We start from the raw sequence: 27951 nt of genomic DNA, 5'->3' as shown, positions 1-27951 counted from the left end.
AAAAGGATACAGACAGTTTGAACACATGCACTCAACACAAAAAATAAATCAAAAAAACAGTATCAAATTTAAAATATTTTTTTTTCTCCTTAGGTCTTTTTTTTTTTTTTGCCATTCTCCAGGGCATAAACCAGGGGGAAGAGTAGGGAACCCATGGCCAGCCCTAGCTCCTATTGCCATCCTCCCAAGTGAGCACACAGATTGGGGAGAAGCTGATTCTCCCCTAGAACACTAACACCTTTTTCATACAAGGCAATAGAGTGAGGGACAGAGGATCAGCCCCTTCCCCTTGGCTTCCTGGCACAGAGGGAAAGCAGTTATGCTTAGAAATATATTTATATGTGTGTGTGTGTATATATATATATATTTATATATATATATATGTCTATAAAAATTTATCATACTTGATCAGGACTATCCCCCCACCCTTCCACTTGACCCCAAGGAAACAGGATCCTAGCCATGGGCCCATTCCCTGGGGTCTTGCTCTCTTCTTGCCTCTTTGGCCCTGGGCCTAATCAGCTCAGCATGAGATGAACTCAGTATTGTCCACCATGCCCTGCAGGGAACAGGCCAGCTGCTAAAGAGCTATGCCTCCCTCCATAGTACTCTGTGGGCTCTAACCCTCACAAATCCTGGTGGATAAGGGGAAGCCCCTCCCATCCCACAAGTCCCTGGGCCTGAGCCAGAGTCAGATCATGTACTGCAGCCACTTGAATTGCCAGATCACTTGCGCCTGCCAAAGATGGACTTCTTGCCAGGGTTCTTGTCACCCACACTTAAACCGATGAGGAGCCGAGCTTTCTCCTCCTCTTCCTGCTGTTTCATATTCAGGTCTGATTTAGTTTCTAGCTTCCCTCGGACCTCAGACCCTGTTGCAGGCTTCAGCCTTAATTTTTCTTTGATTACCTGGCAGATTGAAGAGGAGTAAAAGGAAAGGTAAATATTAGTGGGGCAAGCAGAATAAATCAAAGTGAACCAAGTCAACCAAGATTTATTAAACATATATACAGATCACAAGAGAGCAGCTCAAATTATAAAATGGTCTCTGCTTTCAAGAAGCTCACAGTCTAATTAAAACCCATTCTAAACTTAAGGTTGTAGTAGCCCTTAGTTCCCTAAAATTAATAGTTGTCAACATTACACAAAGCAGTAATAAACATTTAATTTAATCATTTGGGCAAAGTTGTGGCGAGGACAAAAGAGAAGAAGGCTCTCACTTCAGTCACCTGCCCATTCTCAAAACTACTATTAAATATATCCTAAAACAAAGGTTCCTGAGCAGGGGATCTACTTGCCAGCCCCTGTTAACCAAACAGCCATGAGCCCTGGCGGGATACCTGGGCAACCAGGGCTTTGCGGCTATCCCTTTTGACTGCCATGGCAAAGTCTAGCCATGTCCATGTGTTGTTGTGGTACTCCAGACAAGGCAGCACCAGATTAAGGTCACCCCAGTCCACACTGTTCTTTTCACCCTGCAAGAGAAGGGGGAGAGAAGAGAAGAGGGGAAAAAAGTACATAAGCACTACTCTGAATCTATGCCAGTACTTGAGTGTAAATCAGTCCTGCAACATCAACCTACAGATACTGATTTCTCCTTACCTCAGTCTAGTAAGATGCTAACCCCTGCAGGGAGCAGAACGAACAGCAGATTTACCACCCAGTTTGTCTATAATCTCTGATTATAATCCCTGATGATCTTTACTGGTACCCTTTCCATTCTGTTCTAAATTCCCATTCTGTTCCTAAAAAGTGCTGGGGAGGTACAGACCTTATAGCTGACACACAGTGGAACCTGTGGAATCTTTATGTAGATGAAGGAGTTGTTCATGGCAGCTCGCTCTTTCATCTTGTCAATATCATCCACAGGATGCTGGGAAAAGCACAAGAATATCATGAGCCCCTGGAACTATCAGAAGAAATGCAGGACCCTAAATATCACCCCTTCCTTTCAATCCTGGAGTAACTCAAAGAAAACAAGAGAAATCCCCAGCCAGGCCCAATAGATTCTCCCACTTTTCTATTATCAGGGGTGTATGTAGTACCTCAGGTGATCTGCGAAATGACCTTCTGACCCCAGAACTTCGAGTCAAGCCCTGTGCCACACCCTTCCCAGGGCCCAGAGGTACGGCATCATCTGTTGCAATTAGCTGCCGAGGCTTTACCACTGGTATTCCTATGAAAAAGCAAGCATAGCAACTACCATCCCCCTTCTGAAGCATCTGCTATCTCTGTGGCTGCCACCCCATTCTTTTGGTCCTCCACCATAAAAGTTCTTACCAGTAGTCACCAGTTTGGACTTATCCTCTTCATCACCAACTTCATCATCTTCCACAGTTCGTCCAGGGAAAAAAAAGCCCATCATTCTATGAAAGAACTGGTGTGTCAGCTGGATGGTTAGAGGCACCACATTTACCTAAAGGGAAAAAAAGATGAAGAAATTAAGCTCAGACACTATCCCTCAGTCTCCTACCCCTAATTAGCATAGTATAACACACATATCTTTGGATTGCCCTTTGTTTCTGGGCTCCCAAGGGACTGTACACTAACCTCAAAGTGTTCTTTAACAGAGATACCCCCCACAGGAGGCCGGACTTTGCTGAAGAGGCGGAGGGCTAACTGTCGCCCAGACTGGCAGGAACTCTGGGGCCGTAGGACTACCTGTAGGGCAGAGTAAACAACAGCCCAATCAAATGTCCTCATTGCCACAAATCAACCCACAAATGCTCCATACAGAGAAGCAAGATTCTAAACTGAGCAAGATCTTACCATCTCAGATCCACATTGTTTCTTTTAATGGGTTTACACAGAAGAGCCATTATAAATGCCCTGTGCTTTTAAAAAAGCATATAAACCAGTGAGGAGGAAATAAGACTTGCTATACAGATTTGAAGGTGTAGCTCAGTGGTAAGAGTATTTGTATTGCATATGTAAGGCCCTGGATTTAATCCCCAGTATCACAACAAAAGAGAAAGGAAAAAAAAAAAAAAAAAAAACTTGCCTTATAGACAGCATTGGGGAGAAGGTTGTTCATAGTGAACCAGCCCAGCTCCAAAAGATGTTCTGCTGTGTCATCAGACTTATTCACCTATAAAGACAGATTTTTGCCCCAGTCCACTATAATTAACCTTAGGAGCTTGCTAGAGAACTGCTAAATACCCTGTTTGTTTTCAGATCCTCCATGTGCCTAGTCCCAATCTTTGATCTCTCTTTAAATGTCACAGAATCAACACACCCTCTAAACCAGTGTTTCTCACTGGTACTCCTGGATAAGGATAACAGTACTTCCTAGTCACTATGACATTTAAAAATTTTCTCATTCATTTCCAAACATCCTCTGTGAGAGAAAGTAGTGAATATGTCCTCTTCCCCATCCAAATGAGCACCTCATTTGGATGTGTCTAGAGTCTTAGAAGCTTGACTAACCTATGTTCTCCTACAAATGGACCTTGAGAGCTTATTTGGAGGGTTCTAGCAGGGAAGTGCAGCTACCAAAGAAGTCCTCCTCTATCGGGGAAGGTTGTCCTCTTCAACTGAGCGTGCAGCTTCGGGAAGGATACACATGGAGCGGTGAGGGAGGAAAGGGACACCCGACTACCCAGACAGATCAGCTGAATCAACCCTGGTGATCAATGGGGTGACAGATGTCGCAGCCAGATCGCCCTCACATCCTAGAATGTTTCTATTCTAAGCTAGACTTGGAAGATTACTTCCCTCTGAGCCACATTTGCAGGGATAGATAATCTTAATGAAAGAAGCATTTGATCAAACATATCTATGTTTGTGTCATTTAGTATCTAAGGAAGCTCTGCTCATGTTTCTAATCATGGTCATCATTACTAATCATATATTAATTAGCCCCCCTTTTTAATCTTTTTATATGAACTGAGGACTTGAGGTAGGTCAATGCTTTAAAAAATTGCCTTTGTGTGACTGTATCTCAGATACCTTGCTATAGAGGAACCTCTGTAGCTCCAGTTCAGCAATTCCTAACTGTCCATCTTCCTCTGTCAGGCGCCACCGTGCCTGAGCGAAGTAAAACTCGGTGCGGCGGACCACACTCACATCTTCTTGCTGCTTTCGCAGCTCCATCTTGTTGGCCCTCTGAAGCTGGAAATCCTTAAAACACCTAAAAATGAACAGGACAGCCAAAGCCAATAAGAGAAACATTAAATAGGTTGGGGGTAGGATAGAATACTCTAGAATGATGCAGATGAACCTACTGTGGGTGAGTAGTCTCTTTAAGTCACCCCACCCCACTGGATTTATTGTTTGTGACCTGTGTTATAGAAACACGTACAACAGGGCTGGGGATGTGGCTCAAGCAGTAGCGTGCTCACCTGGCATGCGTGGGGTGCTGGGTTTGATCCTCAGCACCACATAAAAATAAAGATGTTGTGTCCACTGAAAACTAACAAATAAATATTTAAAAAATTTTTTTCTTTCTCTCTCAAAAAAAAAAAAAAAAAGTACAACATTTTTCACCTCTATAGCTTCTTGATAAAAGTGTCTCTCCCCACAAAAAACGTTTATGATTATTATCTGCAATTGTGTTTCTTACTAATCGACTTCAAGGTATTTTCAATACAGATACACGGTGTCAAGGCCACTTTCTCAATTACCCATTTTCTTGCAGCAGAGACTTTTCTAATAAGTATGTTACTAAGGACCCAGAGGAAGGGTTCTCCTGTTCTTGACCTCTTTGGACAAGTCCAGCAATACTTGTGTCTGAATTTATTTCTATGTCAGCCTTTGATAATGCAATTAGGTATAAAGACTGTCAGAACATGGGCAAGGAACCAAGCACAATGGCATATGACTATAATTCCAGCTATTTGGGAGGCTGAGATAGGAGCATCAGAAATTTGAAGCCAGCCTGGGCAACTTAGGGAGACCCAGTCTCAAAAAATGCTGAGGATATGGCTCAATGGTAAAGCACCCCTGGGTTCAAACCCCGAATACATAACAAACAAACAAACAACAACAACCCCCACAACAACAACAACAATAAAAACATGGGCAAGGAAGTGGAAAAGGGCAGGAAAAGACTACTGAGATGGGTACCTGATAAGAATATTGAGCTCTTCACTTTCCAGCTGTAAATTAGCCTTCTCCTGGTTTAGCTGCAACTGAAACTTTTGGTTCAAGTCAAGCAAGTTCTCATTCTTGCTATCATCCTGCAAAGACTAGGGGACCAGGATAGGAGAAATTAAGAGAAGATCTCCCCTAACCTAGAAGACTTCCCTCTTCCCTGTCCTCACACTATCTGGGGTGACTACCTTCATGATAGAATACATCTGCTTCTCCAGGTGCCGTATCTGGGCCACATGCTGCCGCACAGCCTCCTGTAGATGCAATATGCTGCTGCGTTGCTCCTCAGGATTGCTAGAGATCTCAAGCTGGAACCTGACACGCTGCTTCTTCTCACTATGCTCCTAAAGAAATGGAAAGGGAGGGGCTGGGGTTGTGGCTCAGAGGAAGAGTGCTCACCTACCATGAGTGAGGCACTGAGTTCAATCCTCAGCACCATATAAAAAGGAAATAAAGATACTGTGTCCACTTATAACTAAAAAATAAATATAAAAAATGGAAAGGGAAATGAAATAATATTTTATTTTTGTTTTGTTTTGTGTGGTGCTGGGGATAAAAAACAGAGCCTTGCACACGCTAAGCACATGGTTTACCATTGGGCTACATCCCAGTACCAGGAATATTTGTTGTTCCGTAAGATTTTTTTAATAGACAAGTCATGTAGATATCTGTCACCATTAGCAGTAACAATGAGGGGTAGGTGGGTTTCATAAACCAGGCCCATAGGGTCGGGATGGCAAAAATGATATAGTTTAAGATATTTAGAGTTGTTTAGGTGAAGAGTGGAGAATTGGCCGGGAAAAACAGTCAAGGGAAACAAAAGCTCTATAGTCATAAGGACATTCAAATGTTTCCTAGATTAGTGGAATTTCAACTGCTGCTGCTGCCTAGTAGAGGATGTACCAGTCAAAAGGTCCTTTTTCAGTGTGAAGCATGGCTTTTATTACTAGAGTACAAATAAAGCACAAAGTCTATGGATTCCTCTGAGGCTAACCAGCATTCTATAGGGGCCCATACTCACCTTCCGCTTGGGTTCTACATGGAGCAGCAAGTTGTTGACGATGTCCAGGATCATGGCATACTGAGCTGGGTTGGTGGAAATTTCCAACTCATGATGGATAAGTGTGAAGGTGTCCACAGCCCCTAAGTAATTGTTAGCAATTGAATAAGAAACTCAAGTTTCTCTCTAAATATTTACTCCACCTTTTAACCCACATTTGGAGCCACTCCTATTCCCCAAAGAAAGGAATAAAAGATGCTTATAGGTAGAAATATACTCGCTTATTTTAGAACCAGAACAATATCCATTCATCCCAGTTTCTTCCAATAGTATAGATTATTCTCTCAGAACTTACAAAATATAGAGCAAAGTAAAATATTAATGCCAGTGCACAACAGGACTTTTAATAATTACTATCTCAAAAACCACTAAGAAAATAACTACTTTCACAGGTTCCTACTTCTCTCCCTAAAGCTTTTTGAACCCTGAATACCTTCCTGTTTCTTTAGGAGATCTTCCTTTTCCTGGTTCTCATGAACCTCAGGTGGCTTAATCTGAGTTGCTAGTTCAGGATCAATGTCATGGCTGTAACTAATATAGTACATTCGGCAATTACAACGTGAAATGATTCGCTGGACTTGTTGAGTTTGCTGGGCCTCAGCTGGCTGGTTCCAATCTGAAAATATGGGAAAAAGACAAACAGAAAGACATTTCAATAAAGGCATGGTCAGAGTGTCCCAGCTATATCTGCTTTCAACATAATACAAAATGGTCTTACTCCAGCATACACTGATGTTAGGATTAGATAAGTAGGGCTTGGGATGTAGTTCAATAGCAGAGCACTTGCCTAACATGCTCAAGGCCCCCAGCACCACCAAAAAAAAAAAAAAAAAAACATGGAGAGTAGAGAAATAACAAGGCCCATTTGGGACACACATCTGCTCCTAATCATATCATGAGAAGACAGGGGAGAGCTGACCTGTGGTTGTGGTAACCATGCCTCCCACTGCTTGTCCGCTTTCCATCAACTCCTGCACAGAGTCCAGACTACGCTGTCGGTGCTCCTCAATATTCTTCACCTGAAGACAGAAATGCAGCATCTTTAGCTTCTGGGGAAACAGTGGCTTCTCCTAACCAATTGAGTAATAGATCCTATGTTTCAAGCACAGTCATATACATAATAAAGTTTTAGTTAATAAAAGACTATATATGATGATGGTTCCATAAGATTATATTACCTAGTGATGTCACAGCCATCTTAGTTTTTATAAGTACAGTTTATGATGTTTACACAATGATGAAAATACCTAATGACACAGTTCACAGGATGGACCCCACTGTTAAATGACACATGACTTACTCCACTGACTTGAGTAGTTTAAAGGATCTACCAGGGTAGAGGAAATATATGGTTCTCTCTTATCCCAAACCACTCAAATTCTCCAACCTAATTGGGTGCATACTTTACCAGGCCGCAGGTGTGAAAAACAATAAGCTAGGTTAAAATCAAATCATGTGGGGCTGGGGACGTGGCTCAAGCGGTAGCGCGCTTGCCTGGCATGCGTGCGGCCTGGGTTCAATCCTCAGCACCACAGACAAATAAAGATGATGTGTCTGCTGAAAACTAAAAAAAAAAAAAAAAAAAAAAAAAAAAAAAAAAAAAAATCATGTGGGGCTGGGATTGTGGCTCAATGGTAAAGTGCTTGCCTAGAATGTGTGAGGCACTGGGTTTGATTTTCAACACGACATATAAATAAATAAATAAATAATTTCATCAATATCCAATAAAAATATTTTTAAAAAATCAAATCATATGGGAAGCAAAAAAAAGAGTATTACACCCATTTTGGTATCAATTTTGTGTGTGTGTGTGTGTGTGTGTGTGTGTATATTCTTACTGTTTTCTGTCTTCAGATAGAAAACTACTCTGAAACTATTGCTTTTGGTGGAAGGAGACTTTTTTTTTTTTAATTCTCTCTGCTAATCTGAAGTCAGCAGAATGAGTGATATATGAAGAACATAGAAGAGCAAGGCTAAAGGACAGCAGATTTGACAAGTCAAAAAATAAGTCACATGGGAAAGTCAAAATTCATAGTTTCTCCCACCCACACTAAGGATGTCCCTCTAATGCTATTAATATAATCTGAAAATTTGAGTTTAGCTGTAAAAGACATCATGCCTAAATGAAGCAGAGACCCAGAAATGCCAGATAGGGATATCCTGATATCCTGATAGTTCATACTGTTCATCTCTACATGGGTAGTCAACATCTTCTGTACCTATCTCCTAAGACCACTGATTAAAAAAAAAAGATACTGCTTGCCTGAGGTCTCAGCATGACTTCAAATAACAACAACCGTATTTGATTTGACATCTGATCTAAATGTTCACTATCTCTTATGTCATTACACTTGGGGTTGACTGAATTGAGCCCTAATGTACTTGATGTAAGAAGCACTAGCCAAGGAAGAAAGATGAATAAGAGGAATCAGCTTCATTGAGTAGCATAGCAAATAGAGTTACTTTGATCCTCATCAGATGCAGCTAGATACTGTAATTCATTTGAGGGTACACCATGCAGCACAATGTGGGCACTTAACACCTGTTAAATTCCTAATGACAATGCACAATTGGCTAGATATATCTCATAACCATTACACCCTCCAGTAACTCTGATATTATATCCTAGAAATTATATTGTAGATTTACTACCTTGCAATGAGATGACAAGCCCCTTTCTTAGTATCTACCAACTACTCATAAAATTACCATCTAATAAAAATGTTATCTTGGGCTGGGATTGTGGCTCAGTGGTAGAGTGCTTGCCTCACACGTGTGAGGCACTGGGTTATAGATCAAATAAAGGTATTGTGTCCATCTACAAATAAAGGTGACTGTCCCAAAAGGCTTACAGCTACTGTAATGGCAAAATTTTCATTAGAAGTCGCATAACCTAACTCTTAAACAGTCCTTTGTTCAACCTCACTGCCTTGCTGCAACAACCAAATCAAGAAAGGGAGAATACAGTGTTTATCAAAAGTTCTCAGATTACTGCTTGTTTTCTTGACTGCCTGTTGGTTACTGTGACCTTTATTAATAGAGAATAACAACTTTGAAAGTAAGAAAGCTTCAATTCATTTTATTCTAGTGCTAGGAAATGAATTTCTCTCAATGAAATAGACCAGGAGATTAAAAAAAAAAAAAAAAGTACTATGTGCTCACAGATCAGAGACTGCCCACATTAAAGATATTATAGCTAAGCAACAGGTAATATGAAGAATCTTCTAACTATGCTGACGGAAGGCACAAACTATAAAAATTAGGGATATAACAGGCCTTCCTTATCCTGCTAACTAACCTCTAACCAGAGCTGTCGGCCATCTTGCTCAGTAGGGCTACTTTCAGTAGTAGCAAAATACTGCATGCCATCCAATAGGCAAGTCCAGGATGTCTTTTGCTTCAATGTGTCACCATACCAGGCCGGATGGTGTTGGCACTGCAACAATTGGGCTTTGGCAGCTGACACTATGACACAGCCTTCTGTCTCTGCTCCACGAAGAACCATCTATGCCGGAGATAGAAGCAAAGTCAAGATACCAAGAGACCCAATGGCTCAGGGGGCTGAGACAGAAGAATCACGAGTTCGAGCCAACCTCAGCAATGGTGAGGTGCTAAGCAACTCAGTGAAACCCTGTCTCTAAATACAAAATAGGGCTGGGGATGTGGCTCAGGGGTTGAGAACCCCAAAGTTCAATCCCTGGTACCAAAAAAAAAGAAAAAAGAAAAAGACACCAAGGGAAATCAGAAAGCTATTGGGAACACTGTATTAACCAGAGCAGCTAGGCCTATATTTGGCTTACTGAGTGAACTTTTCTGCCTTTAAGATGTGGAAATTATTATTCATAACACCTGTAAGAAGGGAAAGTTTTTGGAACTCTATTCACCTATTCTTATTTAGACATGGGGGGAGGTAAGAATATGGTTATGATCTAGCCTAATACTGGGGTGCTCTGGTAAAGAAAAGGTACCTGACAGTTGACCAGCTCAATAAGGCAGTTTCGGTTATATATGTCATCCGTCTGGCAGGCAGCAATGCCACACAATTGGTCACTCATACCTGACTCCTCTTCTGTGAATACTACAAACCTATCTGTCTCTTCAATCAGCTTCTGCAACATGTAAGCACCTAGAAAAGAAATAGGAAGTGAGGAAAGGTCAGTCTCAAAGGGAAAGAGAATACATCCAAGGCTAAATTCCCAATTTATCTTACTAGGTAAAGAACAGGATATATCCTCCCCAACCTAGAACGTCAGTCTAGCCCACTCCACCCCACCCTTCACACCTAAGGGTAAAATAAGGGTTGTCACTTCATTTTCTCCCTAATGTCCATAAAAGTAACAGATTTCCAACAGAAACTAAGAAATGCTAGGTAAATGGTAGCATTTTTTTTTCCTTAGACATATCCACCTCTGGTTTACTCCTACTATGTTCCTTTTATTTCATTTCCTATTATTTTGCCCTTCTTCCCCATCTCCACACAGTCAAACCATACTAAGCCTTTATAGTCCAGTTCAAATGCTACTTCCTCAATAAATCCTTCCCTGACTGTATTTCCTCCTTCACTCCAGTCAGGAACAACTCCCAGATTTTCACTTCTCTCTTGTGGCATTTAATACTTTTTGTCTTGTCCTCAAATTCACCATATTTTTTTCATACTACTTTGTGTTACATACTGTTTGTGACTACTTCTTTCCACTTGAAACCACACTCCTTTGTCATCAGTGTCACTGTGCTCCCCTAGTTTTGCTACTTCCTGTATCTCTAGACTTTATTCCAAGTCTTAAAAAGAAGAATTTCCTGATCTCCACCCTTGGCATACTCCCTTCTCTTTCTCTTAATAAGCTTGTCTAATAGTGTTACAGTGAGAACAGTCTCTAGAATTATAGCAGTCTGGCTAGATGTAGTGGCACACTCCTATAATTCAGCAATTAGGGAATCTGAGGCAGGAATATCACAAGTTCAGGGCCAGTCTTAGCAACTTAGTGATGACCTAAGCAACTCAGCAAAATCTTATCTCAAAATAAAAAGTAAGGGCTGGAGTTGTGGCTCAGAGGTAGAGCACCTGCCTAGCAAGCATGAGGCACTGGGTTTAATCCTCAAAAAATAAAATAAAATAAAATAAAAAGATCTTTTAAAAAACCCCCAAAAACTAAAAACAAAACCAAAAAATAAAAATAAACAAAAAGTAAAAAGGATTAGGCATGTAGCTCAGTAGTAAAGTCTCCCTGGGTTCAATCTTCAGTACCAAAATAAAACAAAAAACTAGAGAGTACCTACTACTCCTATGACTGAACTGTGTCCCCTAAACAGGAAACAACTATTATTTTCTCCTTGGTGTTAAGTCTTATCTCTATGTTGACATTTCCAAGCCTCTATCTCTAGCCCTAAGCCCCTTTCCATTTACGGCTGTTTGTTGGCCTTATCTAGATGTCCTGCTAGGGATGAAAATTTAGCATATACAAATCTGAACTCAATAACACCCTACACCTCCTCCTATCTGTTTAGCCTCTGGCTCTCTTATTTCTGATATTTATTAATATCATGCCAATAACCAGACTCAAAACTTTGGTCATTATCTTTTTGTCCCTCTATCTTGCTTGTTTATTTGAAGGTACTAGCATTGAACAGAGGGATGCTATACCACAGAGCTATATCCAAAAACACCCACAACTTTATTTTTTTGACACAGGGTCTAAGTTGCCAAGGCTGGCCTTAAACTTGTGCAATCCTCCTGCCTCAGACTCCTAAGAAGCTGGGATGACAAGTGTGTGCCACTATGCTCAAATCTCCCTGCTATAACTCCTCCTTCCAACTAGTGCCCAAATCTATACGCACGTTTCTATCCATCTCCTCATCTCCATTCCTACTGCCATTACCTAGTTCCAGCCCTTGCTGCCTCTTGTTGAGACACATAATAGTTTTCTCTTTTGTCTCCCCACCTGGAGTTTCTTCCCCTCTAGTCCTCCTACATGCCTCTGCCAGATTTATCATCTAAAGGTAAAACTCTAAAGATGAACACCCCTATTCAAAAACCTTCAGTAGTTCACAATTCCCTACTGAATAAGGACCAAAAGCTCCTTAGCCCTGTATTAAAGCTCTCTGATGATTTACCTTCATCTTCCCTTTCCAGACTATTTCTCACTTCTTTACACTGTCAACCAGGATAGATGTTAACCACTGAGCCACATCCCAGCCCTTTCTTATATTTTATTTTGAAACAGGGTCTCACTAAGTTGCTTATGCCTCACAAAATTGCTGAGATTACAGGTGTGCACCACTGTGCCCAGCTTGTTCTCTCTCCTTTGAACATGAGCTTTCCTAACTGCACTCCTACTCGGGTTATTCCCTCTGTGTTGAATGCCCTTCTTCCCCATCTCCACACAGTCAAACCATACTAAGCCTATATAGTCCAGTTCAAATGCTACTTCCTCAATAAATCCTTCCCTGACTGTTTTTTTCTCCTTCACTCCAGTCAGGAACAACTCCCAGATTTTCACTTCTCTCTTGTGGCATTTAATACGTTTTGTCTTGTCCTCAAATTCACCATAAATCTGCATTCCTCTGCACTTGTTATTAGCTCTCCCTAAAATTCCCTCTCCTCTTTGCCTGTGAAGTGTAATATTTCAAGATTTATCATCTTCTCTGTGAAGCCTTTAGAGACTTCTCTACACCGATTTAAATATTTTCTTCTGTAGGCTTTTAGTACCTTTGAACATTCTTACAAAGCATTTTCACAATGATATTATAATTTACCTATCTCATTCCCTGTTAGTTTCTGAGCTTACTCTCATCTTTGTAGCCCCAAGGTTTATGGTCATGTCTGATATATTATCAGCTCTCAACAAAGCTAAAATGAATCTATGAATCAATAAGTGAGCACATTCATTAACTAATCTAAGCTCATTTAGAGATGATAAACTTGTGGAGTCCCACAGAACATCTTAATTATCAAAACATGAAATAATTATCTAATCCTTTGCTTCTTTTCTTTACTCATCCAGCTTTGGTCCCATCACTCCTGATCAACTTCTCTTGCCACACAATCAGACGCTTTAAGGACCTTCTTTATACTACTGGTTATATAAGACTAATATGGCCTAATATGGGAAAATAACAGTTTGATTTCTACACTTAGACAGAACCAGCCAGGATTCAGTTCTTCTTATACCCCAGTCCAAGTCCACATCCAAGTTCTAAATCTAAATCCACTGAGTTTCGTCTGTCTCAGCCTACCTCCTGATGATTCTTTATCAGGCCGTCCACTGAAGCTGGAAGTGTTGACATGAGGTGGGGTTGGGGTACTGGTCAGGAGACCCCGCTTTGGCTTTTTGGTTGACATCTGGGGATCAATCTTTAAACCCTTCAGGGCCTCAGTGGAGAGATTACGTTTGAGTACAGCTGCCTTTTTGTAGCCATCATACAAACCAAAGGCAATGTCTCGATTAGTGGTTGTCCAGGAAATCCTTAAATCCACCAAATACAGCTGGTGTGTATGAAAGGCAGGATCACCATCTCTAGTAGAGGGCTCCTAAGAAACAGGAAAAGAACCTCAGGGTAGTATGGGCGTTCCCACTATTGCTTCTGAACAACAAATGCAAAAAGAACAAGCTTATTGAATAAGAAACCTGTTTTGGAGGAGAAAGAAAGACCCATGAAGAAAGTTTCCGCATTACCTTACATTCTAACCAGACCTAGTACATTTTAAATGACAGAATTTCAACTTAAAATCCTTCCCAAACTGGGCAGGGGAAGTTAGCAACAAATGAGATACTAGTTAAAATCTCTTATTTCCTGAATGGCAAAAGCCTACCTTTTTTTTTTTTTTTCAAAGTTTCATTTTGACAATCATCTAAGCTTTGAAGAGTCTACATTTAGAAGTAGAGGGAGAAAAGGAATTTTCAAAAGAAGGATGCTGATACAGCTAAATCAAGTGAATGCATTATAAAGTTAAGACATATATGCTGGGATATATAGTTAGGCATCTTACCAGGAACTTAGCCTAAAATCTACTCCTATGACTGAACTGTGTGCCCCTCAAATTCGTATACTGAAGCCCTAGCCCACAATGTGATGGTATTTGGATACGGGGGGTAAGAAAGTTCAGATAAAGGCAAGACGGTGGGGCCCTCAACATAAGATTAGTGCTATTAGAAGAGACAGCAGAAGGGTTGGGGATGTGGCTCAAGCAGTAGTGCGCTCACCTGGCATGCGCGGGATGCTGGGTTTGATCCTCAGCACCACATAAAAATAAAATAAAGATGTTGTGTCCACAAAAAACTAAAAAATAAATATTAAAAAATTCTCTTTCTCTCTTTAAAAAAAAAAAAAAAAGAAGAGACACCAGAGTACTTCAATGCACACACCACACTTGGACTCATGGTCTCACTCTTGCACATGCTCTCTCTCTGCCATCTGAAGACACAGAGAAAGCATCCATCTGCAAGCCAGAAAGAGCCCTCAGTAGAACCTAACTATGCCAGCACCCTGATCTTGGACTTCCCATTCCCAGCCTTAAAAACTGTGAGAAATAAATTTGTTACATCAGTCGAAGACTTTGTTTTGTTTTGTTTTTAGTATAGCTTCAAGCAGACCTACTAATATAACTAAGGTAAAAAAGAAACTGTGTCAGGCAGTACCTCCTCAGCAGTACGATTGCTATGTCGTTGATAGGTGAGGGAAGACAGGCTCAGCAGGTGGGTCTTTGTTACCAAGGGATCAAGGCAGTGATCAGCATTCTCTTCAGTGGGCGAGGCCATCAGGTGAACAGTCATCTGACTTAGGTCACTCACCATCTGGGTCACACTCCATTCAGAGATCAGACGCCGCATCACTGTGCCCGCTGAAAAAGGAGGCACACAAAGTCCATGCAGAATATTATGGAAAGATAAAGATAGTGTGAGTCATTAAGGGAGGAAAGAAATAGAACTAAGAAGGAGAAAAGGATAAGGAACAGGCTAGAGAAATGAAAGGAGTCTTTGATCTTACCTTGAGGTATAAGACGCTGAGTTCCCCGAGTGAATACATGGCCCTGACTGCACTCAATCTGGATACCCCGTTGCTGGGCAAATGAAGCCCAATAATGCACCTGGCAACAAGAGAGAATGAGACTGAACAAAGGATGGCATGAGAGGGATGCATAAGAGATCCAATATAAGAATACTAGGGAAAAGGAATAGAAGATATCAAAGGTCAGAGCCTGACCTGCAGCTGTGGAAAGAGTGCAGTATAGGAAAGCTGCTTGTAGTGCTGGCCAAGCTTTTTCTTGCTGGGTTTCAGATTATTGAAGAGCTTGCCCCTGCAGATAGGCCTTGTGACACTAGTCCACGTTGCCCAGAAGTTTTGCATCCAGCGCAGGGTACTACTATATAGTAGAATTCGGGGCTGGGATATTGCTGCAAAGGAAAGGATAGATATATTCTAGCTGAGGCTGAAACACAGAGGTGATGTTAAATCCTTTCCTATCTTCAGGTATTAGAGGTTTAAAATCCCAAACAGCATACAGCCTCATATTCAGTTTCCCTAGCACCTTCTTCTTTCAAGGATCTAAGTTCTTAGCTTTTAAATATTGCTATAGTCTGAATATTTGTGTTGCCCCTAAATTCTTATGTTGAAATCCTAAATCCCAATGTGATGGTATAAAGAAGTTGGGGAGTCTTTGAGAAGGATTAGATCACAGAAATGAAACCCCCAGGAATGGTATCAATGAGGCAAAAGGAAGCTCAGTGACTCCTTCCACCATGTGTGAGGACACAAGAAGGTGCCATCTCTGAGGAAGAGGCCCTTACCAAACACTTCAACAACCAGTACCTTGATCTTCAATTTCCCAGTCTTCAGAATGTGAGAAACAAATGTCTATTGTTTACAAGCCACCCAATTTATAGTACTATTATTTAGAGCCCCAAACACCAACCCTCTTCCCAAAAAAGGTCCTAACCCAAATTCTCCACTGTCCTTCTATTCCCTTTCTGCCTTCAAGCTTAAGTTCTCAGTGTCCAAGCCCATCCTCTAAGCCCTTCCTCCCCACTGCCCCGGGCCCAAGCCTCACTCCCGCTGTGCCGAGTCAGATCCATCTTGATGGAGAGATTGAGGTTCTCAGAACGGAAGGCCCGGTAGGAGTCATGGAGCTGGCCCAAGGGCACCTCAGGCAGGAACTCTGGGGCCCTCAGAGTGACACTGTGGTGATCATGGGGATTCCCATGGCACAGCCACTGCAGGTCCAATGTCATGCAGAGGTCAGGCAGGTGAAGGAAGCAGCAGTCGTCATACCTGCCTCACAACGGAGCCCCAGCCTTCAGTGACCTGTTCACTTGCCTCCCCTTGACTCTTCCCCTCTCCCTCCACCATGAGTCCCCCCCCCCCCACTGAGGCCCCGCCCTTCATTCCACTCACTTAGAGGCTGTTCTCACGTTGATATCCAAGTCACCTTTGAAAACAAACTGACCAGGTTTCCAGTGAAAAGAAAGGTGGCTCCATTCCCAGTGCATATTTTCAGTTGTGTTGTATGGATCCTATAACCACCCCCAAGAACTTGGTGAGATATGGGTAAAAGAACCATTCTCATCTCCCAAATTAGTACCTTTCTCTCTTCCCCTATATGCTATATAGGTCCCAACTATACCACCTTAGTAGAAAAATGACTCCATGGGATCTCTCACCTCAGTGGCCAGCTGGTGCAGGTTTGCCTGTTCAATGTCCATGTGCCAGTCCCCATGGAACATAAGACGGCTCTTGTCCCACCAGGGCAAGGGGGGGCTGGGGTCAGCTGAGGGCTTGGTTAAGAGGTCCACACATTGGCCAATCAGTGTCCAGGCTGGATCCCAGCATGGGCCCCATACGACTGTATACTGGAAGATTTCCGCTGAGGTAGAAAAACAAAGGCTGTATCTTGTTACACAACTCCACCTTCTCTTCCTCCTTCACTCCAAAAGGTCCTCAGCTTATTTCCCACCCCAATCGCCACAAGTATCTCTCAAACCAAATGCCCTCTCTACTCACAGTGGAAGTCATGGTAGAACTTGAGTGGGGGCATATTCCTCTCTACTGCCACATTACCCCATGGAAGCCCCAAGTGTAGAATTTGACGTCGACGAGAGCAAGCTTGACCACTTTGCTCAGTGCCCACAAGTCGACCCATGAGCCGCCAGTCCCGGATTTCAAACAGATACCGTGGATAGTCTCTGATCCGAACTGTTATGATAGAAAAGATAAAAGTAGCTATTCAGGGAGCTGTCTTTGCACTCTCAGGCATTTTTTCCCCCTTGCCACCTCTTTTTACCCACCTACATTTACAAAATTAACTGAGAGCACAAGAGCTGACAGTTAATAAGTAGCAAAACTGAAAAAGTCACAGAGACCCTGGAGCAGAAGGTAAGGAGACTCCCAATAGCACTGAGATCCAAAAGACACAATAACCTTACAGAAGACTATTCTAGTTGTCCATTTATATCAGCCAAGCAATTTCAGGGTGAAATTCAGGAACAAAAAAAGGGAAAGGGATCCCACTCATCCCACTCCACCCATCCAATAACAGTCACATTTCCTAATATAACCTAATATTACAGCTCCACTGTAATCACTCAGAAAGCTCCCAGGAACTCAAAGGACAAACACCAGGCTCCACAAATAAGGAAAATATGACTTACCCAGAAAGGTCTTGACATTGCACTTGAGCATGCGACACCACTGAATGACAAGATCTATTCCTTCAGCAGGAAACGGGCTGCCTGGATCAAGCTCTCGAACCTGTTCTACTACACGCTCAGGACCATGAAAGGAGGCATCTGCAAGAGCCACCAGTTCTAGCCCTGCCAGACTCCAAGTGAGCAGTGCCCGGCGCATGGGTGTGTTGCCATAGAGACGACGAGAGCGCTGGATGTAGATTTCAATATTCTTGCGTTCCAAAGAGGCATAGAGCTCCTCAATTTTTCGGGCTGGCAATAACTCCCCATGCTGCTTCCGAAGGGCAGCCACCTTGGCATCGAGAAGCTGCAATCTTTTGGCACTCTCTTTACTTTCATCTTTCATCAGTTCATAGTTATCATGAAGTTTCACCTCAAAAATGTCATCCAGGAAAACCCATGAGAAGTGCTGAACCTTCAAGAGTAGATCAGGTGGCAGTGGGGCCGGACTTGGAGAGGACCAAGCACGAGACCCTCGGTGCAGGCCCTTTAGCCATTTCTGAACTCCCACTGCCTCATCCAAAGTTCCAGAGAAGTCATATTGATAAGGGAACTCCACCAAGACTGAACCAAAGGAGAGGAGCCAAACACGGTTTCGGAGGGTCTGCAGTGCAGGAAAGGGGTTCCGGTGGAGGATCATCTCCTCCAGCTCAGGCAGCAACTGAACCTCTACCTCCTTGAAGTTGAAAATACTATTGCCGTCAAAGCCAGCAGCCAGCTCTGGGCAGTAAGCCTGCAGTGAACCTCCATGCCGGTTCAGTGACACACTCTCTGCAGCCAGGGTAATGAATTTGTCTTCAGCCACGAAAGCAGTCAGTTTGGCTGCACTCACCTCCAGTGTCAGGTTTAACAGCCGTCTTGGTGGAAGTGGCTCAGGGAGATTGTCTTCTGGCTCAGAAGTAGCTTCTGGAGTCTCTAGTGCAAGGGATGGAATAGTCTCAGAACATGTAGTGGCTCTTAGTAGGTCTCGGCATTGAAGGGTGGCCAGGACATGCTGATATAAATACATGTGATCTGGAGGGCTCCACAGTAAGGTTAGTCCTGCACCACACTGAACCTTTAAGGAATAAAAAGGATGTCAATCATCAAGTCCCAGAACAGTAGAGATAACAGGGATTGTTTTACATGGGTACCTGGCTCAAGAATTATCTCCACCCAGAAGTCTTTCCTGAGTAACCACATTAATTACTGCCTTATTTTGTTCCCCTAACACTAACATGCTGAGCTAAGAGTTGTCAGTTATCTTATACTTGAGTACTTATGCTTTAAGTTCTTCTCAGATTCTAGATGTCAGAGAAAAGGGGCTGTGTGTTATAATTCTCTGTTATCTACCACAATATATCCAGCATAAACATGTACTCAAGAAATCATTTGGCTTTGTTTCCATTCAGGAGTCACATAACTACTGCAATTTGAAATGTTTATGCATTTATAAACACAACTTAATTTGTAAAAAGTAGTATAAAATGTCTAACTATTACACACTAATGAAAACATTAAAAAAAAGGAATTTGAAAAACAAACAAACAAACAAACAAACTGTAATCCGATTGGTACAGGAGACTAAGGCAAGAGATTGTAGTTCCAAGTCAACCTCAGCAACTCAGTGAGGCCCTAAGCAACTTAGCAAGACCCTATCTCTAAATGAACTATAAAAAAAGGACTGGGGTTATGACTCAATGGTCACGTGCCCCTGAGTTCAATCCTGGGTACCAAAAGAAGAAAAAAAGGTTGTGTATAAAAAGGCAACACAGCAACTGAGTTATGTGAAAGCATGCCTCAGAGAAGGGAGTAGAGCCCTTGTTCACTTGAAAAACAAAGTCGGTTCTGAATGTCTAAGCAGATAGAGAAGATTAAAATTCCAGGACAGAAATTCTCTGAATTTATAGTCTCTGAAAAGGAACCTCTTCAGTTTCTGAAGGAAAATAAAGTCTGACGAACAGGAAAATACTCCACTCTCTCTTAATGGGGTCCTAGGTCCTTCTGATACCCTAAGGATAAAGAACAACTTTTTTTTTTTTTTTTTTTTTTTGTACCAGGGGTTTAACCCAGGGGCACTTAACCACTGAGGCACATCCCAAGCCCTTTTTATTTTGACACAGGGTCTTCCTAAGTCGCTTAGGGCCTCCCTGAGTTGCTAAAGCTGGCTTTGAACTTGTAATCCTCCTGCCTCAGCCTCCTGAGTTGTTGGGATTGAGGCATGCACCTGCACCACCCACCCAGCTAAAGAACACCTTTTGAGAAGTTTTTGGAAAGCCTCTCAGAACTTGCCAGTACTTCTATCTTCATATCCCTTCTAGCCTTCTAAGGAGCTGAGTCACAAAATGACACCAGATCATTATTTTTTAAAAGCCCCTTACTTTTCAAAAGACACACACTAAAATATTTATAATTGAAATGATAATATGTCTGGTAACTCTTTTTAAAGTAATCCCAAAGCCCAGGGAAAGGGAGATTAGCAGGAATTCAGCTGAAACAAGTTGGTCATGAATTGGTTATTTAATAAAGCCAGGTACACAAAGGCTTAAATATTCTCTCTAGTTTTTACATGTTTTTAATTTCAAAGTAAAAAGGGAAAAATATATAGAATAAGCAAAAAAAAAAAAAAAAAAAAAAAAAGGAAAAGAAAATACATAAATAACAGACAGATATCTAATAAAAGGACTGAGAGAGATTTAAGCAACAGGAAAGCCCAGTCTGGCCCCACCTCTCTGCAGACACATTACCTCCAGAGAGCGGATGCTGCTGTGATAGGTGAGAGAGAGCATGGAGAGGCAGAGCACTGGAGTAGGGATGTCAGGAGCCTTACAACAGGGCTGCATCTTCTCTGTGACCGACTTTACCAATGCAAGCACAAGACCTTGAATCCCCATGGTGGATGTCTCAGCACTGCCCAGGACAGTCAGTGTGTCTAGTCGTATCTCCGAAGCACCTACCATCCAGAAACCACATTACCCTTGGTTTCCAGCTCTCAAATGGCAATTGTGGTTCTCATTTTCCTTTCTTACTTATTTCCCCTACTCTACTTTTCTTTATTCCACTTGCTTCCCTATACTGAGTCTTTATATTAGGGAAAATTTCCTTTCCCCTCTTTTAACTAAATCTAGCAGAGTCAAAGAAGTTCCCTAATTCCTAAAAATTGCCCAGAGATATATCACTTGTTCCCTAAAACTTAAAACACACAAGGAAATAAAAAGCTATATGGGTTTAATTTTCTTGACTACATCAAGGCTAAGTCTTTTTCTTACATCTTGCTTAATAGTTGCCTTTCATAAGTCATTAAGAAATAGCAAGAAGTAAAACAGTTGTACAAGTCTTTTGGCAATCTAATTTAGAAAAATTCCAAATAATCGGCTCCATTAAATGAGGAGCGTAATCAGCTTAGTTTGCATACTACCCATTTCAGTATAGATCTCCTATCTCACTTACCAACCAGGGCAGAAAGAGTGAACAAGTTCATATCTTCCACCTTCAAGTCCACTTTCCACAGTAATGTCATGGATTCCCCAAATGAAGATTCCCGAGAGAAAGCTGACTTCCCAGATTGTGGACTCATCAAAGATAAGATACGAGACAAACATTGAGCACAAGTGTCTGACGCTTCTACCTGAAGTCCTCGGATAGTACAATCGAGAAAGAGGGTATCTGACTGGGTACTGGACAGGCCCAGAGGTTGGTTATAACTACCCTAGAAAAGAAACAGATGGACCCCATTGAAAGCATGCAGATACAATTTTGTAATGCCCTGACTTATTACCTACCACTAAGAAGATGCTCAGTGAAGGATGTCTGGATAGGAAGCTATATGGGCCTCTATTCACCAAAGCTTCTACATACCTGCAGTGTGAAGGAGTCCAGGACAAGTGCCTCACCCCAAACATGCATATTGGGTGGGTGCGGTGCCCGCTGAATGTGGGAATCACTACCCACTCGCCAGCAGAGGTGGTCCACAGTTAGGACGCCCCGCTGATGGATGCTTTGTGGCCTGAGGTGCTGGTAATCTGAATAAAGGTGGGAAAGGGGAGTACTATTGAGTCACTGAGGCCATGATTAAACTAGCTCCACTAATGGACAAATTCTTATTCTTTTTCCATCCCAGAGCCTTACCCAGAGAGATGGAATTGAATCCCAAGGCAAAAGGTGGCGTATCCCCAAGCTGAATGGAAATGTTGACATTGGAGATGGAAGTGCTGAAGATGATGGGAGCCAAGATTTGAGGGAAGGTTCTATGTAGGGACAAGATATCATTGTGTGATAAGGAAATACTTGCAGCTTTCTATCATGGAACAGATTCCTGAAACTCTCAAAACCAGGATAAGAACTTATAGTTTTGTTGTGATTCTTAGAATTAGCTACAATTAGAAAGTAAGGGGCTAAAGTCATCAGCTAAATGCTGCTCCCAATGATAACCTGCAAGAACCAAAGACATGAGTTTGAACCACATGAAACTGCCATTTTCAAGTTAAAATAGGGTGACAATTAGCATTATCACATGATTCAACCTCATATGACCAAGAAGCATCATTTCCAAACCATTAACCTTAAGTCCTCTATGGAGCACAACCTAAGTATTACATAAAGACAGAAATGGCTCTGCAGATTTGATACTGGCATCTTGTAGCTTAAGGCAGACAAGACACTATAAATCATTAACTTCAATTCAAATATTTATTTTGTTTAAGGCACTATGCTGGGCACTGAGGACACAAAAATTAAGAAGACATCTTCCTATTATCAAGGAGTCCAATCTAACAGGGAAGATAAATAAAACAGTTTTCTTCTGAGGCTACGATTTGGGGAGATCAAACAATCAAATGTGTATTTGACAACAAGATGCCATGTTGAACCAAAAGAGAATCTACCTGCTAAGTTGGTGACTAAAAAAGATTAAACTGACCTTTTTTTCCTTTGTTTAAAAATAGGTAAACTAGTCCCCTGGGTTTCCAGTGCTAACATGTGCAGCCAGTGAGAAAATTCCTGGTGCCGATAGTGAATGATACAAGTGTTCAGAACTAGGGAGGCTGAGAGATCAATGGTGGTCACCTGGAAACATGAAGACCAGAACTGTAGGCTTGGGTTTTACTTTGTTAACTCATAACACAACCATGTTCAGAAACAGAAAAGGGATAGATTCTTGTTATCACGGTCATCATACCTGCACACTAGCCTTGAGGGAGTTGAGGCAAACAATGCGCTGGCGACTCTGGGACAGCAACAACCCATCTGAAAATACCATGGAACAGATGAGACGAAAGCAAAGGGAGGGCAAGAGGTAAAACTAGGTGAGGTGCAGAGGGAGGCAAAGAGATGAATGGAGTGTCACTAAAACTTGTGAGTTGGGGCTATTTTCTCTCATTATATTCCCTCCCCCTACCTCTAGTTACACTGATATTCTCTCAGTACCAGAACCCCCACCCATGAACCTTCTAATAGGAGTTCAGTGTTCATCTGTGCCATATCAGAGTTTACTGTGAAGCTTCGAAGGGGCAGTTGATCCTCATCACGATGGTACAAGAAATGCAGCAGCTTCAGTGTCCAAGTCAGGTGCCTGGCTCAGAAAAGAAAACAGCTCAGAAAGATGTGGAGTGACATTCCCACTTTTTTTCTCCCCAAAGATAAACTCAGAGCAGCTGCTAGACTGGTTACAGAGATCCTGTATATAACTCACATTATCATTCTCCATACTATGTCAGAAAAGGTCTCACCTCTTTTGACTATTCATGGACAACACGACACTTGTATTCTCCATCTTCACTTTGACCTGGTCTGGCAACTGCTGGAGGAGGTATAGGCCAGGCAGAGTTGGTTCAGCCAAGTTCTCTGTCACCTCTGAGAACATGAACGAATAACATAACCGTCATCAATCCTTAACACTCAATTACTCCAAGAAGCTCTGCCCTCTTTGGCCAAATCCTTCCACATAAAACAGGGTAAGCAAATGTCCAAATAAAGCCACAGGCAAATACTCCACAGATCCAGGTACCTGGTGTACTTCCTTTTCCAGACTCTACATATATAACCAGATTGTAGGGATGTAGCTCAGTGGTAGAGTGCGTGTCCACCATGTTCAATCCCCAGCACCACAAAAACAAAAAATAAATGGAATGGGGAATAGGCTGGTGAAACAGGAAGAATATGGATTTTAGAGCCGAATAATTTAAACTTCATTTTTACTAGGACTAGCTGTGACCTCAGCCAAGTTACCTAGCTAATCATCCTAGGCTTCAATTTCCTTATTTGTGAACTGCTGACAACTTACGGAAAAAACATGTAAAACACAATAGTACAGGTCTAATTCATACCACTAAATGTTAGTTCACTAAGCACAAGCAAATGCCCCATTTTCTCTAACTAATCTCAGGGTCAAAGGCTATGAGAAGCTGGGCATGGTGGTACATGCCTATAGTCTCAGTGGAAGCTGAGACATTAGGATCACAAGTTTAAGGGCAGCCTCAACAACTTACGAGGCCCTAAGCAACTCAGTTAGACCTTGTCACAAAACAAAAAATAAAAAGGGCTGGGGATGTAGCTCACTGGTAAATTGTTCCTGAGTTCAATCCCCAGCACCAGGAAAAACAAAACAAAACAAAACCAACAATGGGAAGGAAAAAAAAAAAAAAAAAAAAAAAAAACCAACAACAACCCTGGTGACTAATGACTCATGCCTGAATGAGTAGTGAAACCCCTACTTTTTTCTACTTCCAAAATAACCCTGAGAACAAGACAGCCAAGAAGCTCAATGATCAGGGCTTTACCTGAACAGGGAACAGGCTTGGGTACCAGGCTTGAACCCTGACTCAGCAGTTGACTATGGAAGAGACCTTCATGAAGCTCAGCATGGAGTGTCCACACATCCAGAGTGATAGCCTTCAGATGCCAATTGCTGATGCCCACCTTTAGACACAAGTCCAGGGCCAGTGACAGTTCCACTAGGCATGTATCCTCCTGTTGGGAGGATAAGCCTTTAAGGTGTATGTAGGAAGCTTGGGGACTTTTTGGTCAAAATGCATTGATCTTGGATCCTGGGTATTGCCTTAAGGGAACCACATAAAGTCAGAGAATCTAGAATGTAAGCCCTAAGCTCCTTGAAATCTTATATCCAGGAGGAAATGAAGCATACTCACCAGCTGACCACTCTTTAGAACTTTGCTGTTGATTTTGGATAAGCTCACCTCACAGATTAACCTAGGAAAGAAAAAAATTGCAAGCACTTGGCACCTTTCTTCACCACTTACCTCCAATCAAGCTCTGTTGGCTAGAAGAGACAAGGCAAGTGAAACACCTACTCTTAGCCTCTCCTCAAGTTACAGAGAATAAAAACTTAACACTTTGATAATAAGAAGGCCCTGATATCTACTTTCTCTGAAGCAACACCAGGGCAAGAATGAGACTACTAGATCTCTTCTAATTACTTACCTTTTCCCATCACTATCCAAAAGAAATCTGCTTCTACTGATCTGAATGTGCCACAAGGACTCAGAGGTAGCCACCTTGAGAACCATGATGTTTATAGCATCAACATGAATGGAGAATAGCTGGAAAGAATGAGCAAGGATGAACAATAATTAACTTTAAGGTAGCACACTTCATTTCTAGCTGAGAAAAGAGTGTCAGATCTTAGCATTATGCCCCAAAATAGCATTACAATCCACCCACAACTCCAAAGCCCATCATCCCTGAAGTACAGTGAAGAATAGCAGAAGTAGCAGTCTCACTTGGCAGAAGATCTTCAGTAAAGATGGGCTGAAGGACAACTCCTTTTGATCCACCCCAGTGCTCTGGGAGAATGGGGCAGACAGGCCAGAAACCTTCTGTAGGTCTGTTCTGATCCGTACTTCTCCAAAGCACAATGCCACATAGTGTCTGCCAAGAGAAATCTCACTGCCACCAGATCCAATCCTCACATAACAGTCTCTTCCCCTCCCAAAAAACATAGCTCAATTCATAGCAAACAATCTAATATTCTTCAGACTAAAAGGAGACTCCAGAAAAAACCTGCCTCCCTCCTTGAGTTAAGAGATCTCTGTATAGAATCTCATTCTGTAAAATCAAACCCAAAATATTCCCCAGGAGAAATAAGGAGAAGTAAGGACATAGAGTACTCACGGCAGATCATGGCTAAGGAGTTTGCTGGAGATCCACAAGTTATCAATTTCCTAAAACAGTGCAGGAAAAAACTCTATATACTAATTGCTAGGTAAGCAATGAGCAGCTTGACAAGGCAGAAAAAGGTTTTTGGCTCCTTCAAGGAAGTGCTATGGACTCTCTCACTAAATATGCCCATTCCATTTCCACTGGTTTCTCTGCCAGATATCTTAGTCCTCACAATGACGTTAGTTGCTTAGTATTTCTCTATTACAGATATGTTGTCCTGTTTCTCTCTTAAATTAGAACAGTAAGCTCTTCTAGTTCCTGTTATCTTTCTTCTGTGCTTTACTTCTGCATCCTTCTTATGGGCCCTGGACACTCTGTGCCCTACAAACATCTTTAACCAAACAACTCGCACCAATTCCAGTGTTCCCCAATTAGCTCTAAGATCACCATGGTAAGAGAGGAATGGTGAGGTTAACTAGCAAAGTCCCTCAGAATTTTTTTTTCCTTTTTTTTTTTTTTTTTTTTTTTTGGTACTGGGATTGAACCCAAGCTCTACCACTGAGCTACATCCCCAGCCCTTTTTATATTTATTTTGAGACACAGCCTCTGCTAAGTTGCAGAGACTGGCCTCCAATTTGTTATCCTCCTGCCTCAGCCTGGCTGGGATTAAAGTTGTGTACCACTGGACTTGTCGACCCAGAATTTTGTTTTAAAAGCAAATTAAGGGTTAAGGGACTGGGGTTGTGGCTCAGTGGTAAGGCACTGGGTTCGATCCTCAGCATCACACAAAAATATATGTAAAATGAAGGTATGTGTAAATCTACTATTAGAAAAAAAAAATTTTTAAGTAAATTAAGGATTGAAATTCAACTGCATCACACACGCACCCCTCCTCCCACAGTGAGTTTCCCATAACTCACAACTGTTTGCTGGTGCTGCTGAAACTTAAGACTGACATTCTGGATCCAAAAAAAGCGGAAGGAACCGATCTTTAACTCTGCTTGTAGCTTCCGCTGACACCACCTGGTGGCCAACCGGACCACAAGCCACCTGCAGAAAAATCCGTGTGAGTTCAATAGGGCTCTATCCCAAGTACGGCTACCCGAACCCCTTGTTGGTCTGAGAAGATCTTGCAAAGGATCGTGACCTGAAACTGGATTTTTTCTGGGGCAACTCTCCTGTCTCCCAAATCACCTGTCCGTCACACACAGTCAGCCGCCATAATCAGCACTGTAGGATTCCAGTGACCCTCGCCACCCAGATGAAACCTGATAAACTAAACCTCACCCCCAAGTATGGGGTCAAAAAAAAAAAAAAATCCCTCAGGTCTTTAGAAAGCTGAGACAGAAGAGACCCCAACAGGAGTTAAGGTGGCGGCAGCCGTGCTATCACATACTCCCCAGAGGGTCTGTCTCCGCCCCCACCCTCCAGACAGGTGTCCTGGATAAGTCCGGGGTCACACGGTCAGTTCAAATGCCGCTCTCCCATGGACTCCCAGTCCTCCTGACCTCGCTCTCCAGAGCGAGGAATCCAGCTGCAGGTGCCCTTCGCGCTGGATGAAGGAGACATTCAGGGCGTGTGGAGCGGGAAGGAGAAACCATCGAGAGAGGCCCCGTCCTCACGCATATTCAATCCCCGGAATCAGCATTCCCTCAGGCCCCACCCGCTCCCTCAGTCTCCTCTGCACGCAGCCCCTCCCCGCATCTCTAGCCGCACATTCCCTCCCTTCTCCTTTATCGCGCGCCCCCCTCCTCATAGATATCCTTTCCGCCTCCCGCGCCCGGGCCGCGCGCGTCCCCTCCTCAGGCGCTTCCCCCTCCCCCATCGCTGTGACTGAAGCCCCTCACCGGCCTAGGAAGAGAGCGCTAAGCGCAACCAGCAGCAAGACCAACAGCGCGGAAAGAAGCAGAGGCATTTAGGTCCGGGTCCGGCCCGGCCTGGCCCCGGCCCCAGCCATGCCGGGCCCGGACGCCTGAACCGCGCAGCGCCGCCGCGGGCCGACCAGCCGCGCGCGCAGGGGCAACGCTG

The 27951-nt window shown here is 42.6% G+C and overlaps 1 protein-coding gene across 4 annotated transcripts; it reads right to left on the bottom strand.

The window, feature by feature from the left end:
* Positions 1-62: 62 nt before the first annotated feature.
* On the bottom strand, positions 63-27951 carry BLTP2 (bridge-like lipid transfer protein family member 2). Of its 4 annotated transcripts, XM_081272957.1 has the most exons (39): positions 27771-27951; positions 26844-26973; positions 25936-25985; positions 25545-25692; positions 25246-25364; positions 24954-25014; positions 24585-24774; positions 23535-23658; positions 23253-23377; positions 22985-23052; positions 22727-22872; positions 21937-22055; positions 21667-21830; positions 21259-21517; positions 20556-20761; positions 17794-18886; positions 17147-17338; positions 16807-17009; positions 16541-16659; positions 16197-16417; positions 15353-15543; positions 15137-15236; positions 14788-14990; positions 13385-13679; positions 10120-10277; positions 9450-9656; positions 7071-7170; positions 6585-6767; positions 6113-6234; positions 5280-5435; positions 5065-5186; positions 3949-4129; positions 2998-3088; positions 2551-2657; positions 2281-2416; positions 2046-2176; positions 1772-1873; positions 1341-1475; positions 63-909 (listed from the first exon to the last, which is right to left on the bottom strand). In XM_081272957.1, the coding sequence occupies exons 1-39, from the start codon at positions 27836-27838 to the stop codon at positions 727-729; spliced, it is 6708 nt and encodes a 2235-aa protein (XP_081129083.1). In that variant the 5' UTR covers positions 27839-27951; the 3' UTR covers positions 63-726. The 4 variants fall into 4 exon arrangements, with proteins under 4 accessions (XP_081129083.1, XP_081129084.1, XP_081129085.1 ...); XM_081272958.1 differs by lacking the exons at positions 25545-25692; positions 26844-26973; positions 27771-27951; XM_081272959.1 differs by lacking the exons at positions 24954-25014; positions 25246-25364; positions 25545-25692; ... (1 more) ...; positions 26844-26973; positions 27771-27951 and having other exon boundaries at positions 23535-23605; positions 24585-24723.

This window comes from Spermophilus citellus (genome assembly GCF_964194105.1).
Source record: "Spermophilus citellus genome assembly, chromosome: 17".
NCBI classification, from domain to species: Eukaryota; Metazoa; Chordata; class Mammalia; order Rodentia; family Sciuridae; genus Spermophilus; species Spermophilus citellus.
Note: the sequence above shows the minus strand (reverse complement) of the source record. Positions and strands in the feature narration are given on the sequence as shown.

What these genes read in the sequence shown, in the direction of transcription:
- BLTP2 (XM_081272957.1), bottom strand. Translation starts at nt 27,838, where the DNA reads ATGCCTCTGCTTCTTTCCGCGCTGTTGGTCTTGCTGCTGGTTGCGCTT. An exon ending in CACTGAACTCCTATTAGAAG is followed by an intron (nt 23,053 to 23,252) that starts GTTCATGGGTGG and finishes TGGTATTTTCAG; the next exon opens with ATGGGTTGTTGCTGTCCCAG. An exon ending in GTCCAAACTGGTGACTACTG is followed by an intron (nt 2,177 to 2,280) that starts GTAAGAACTTTT and finishes GCTTTTTCATAG; the next exon opens with GAATACCAGTGGTAAAGCCT.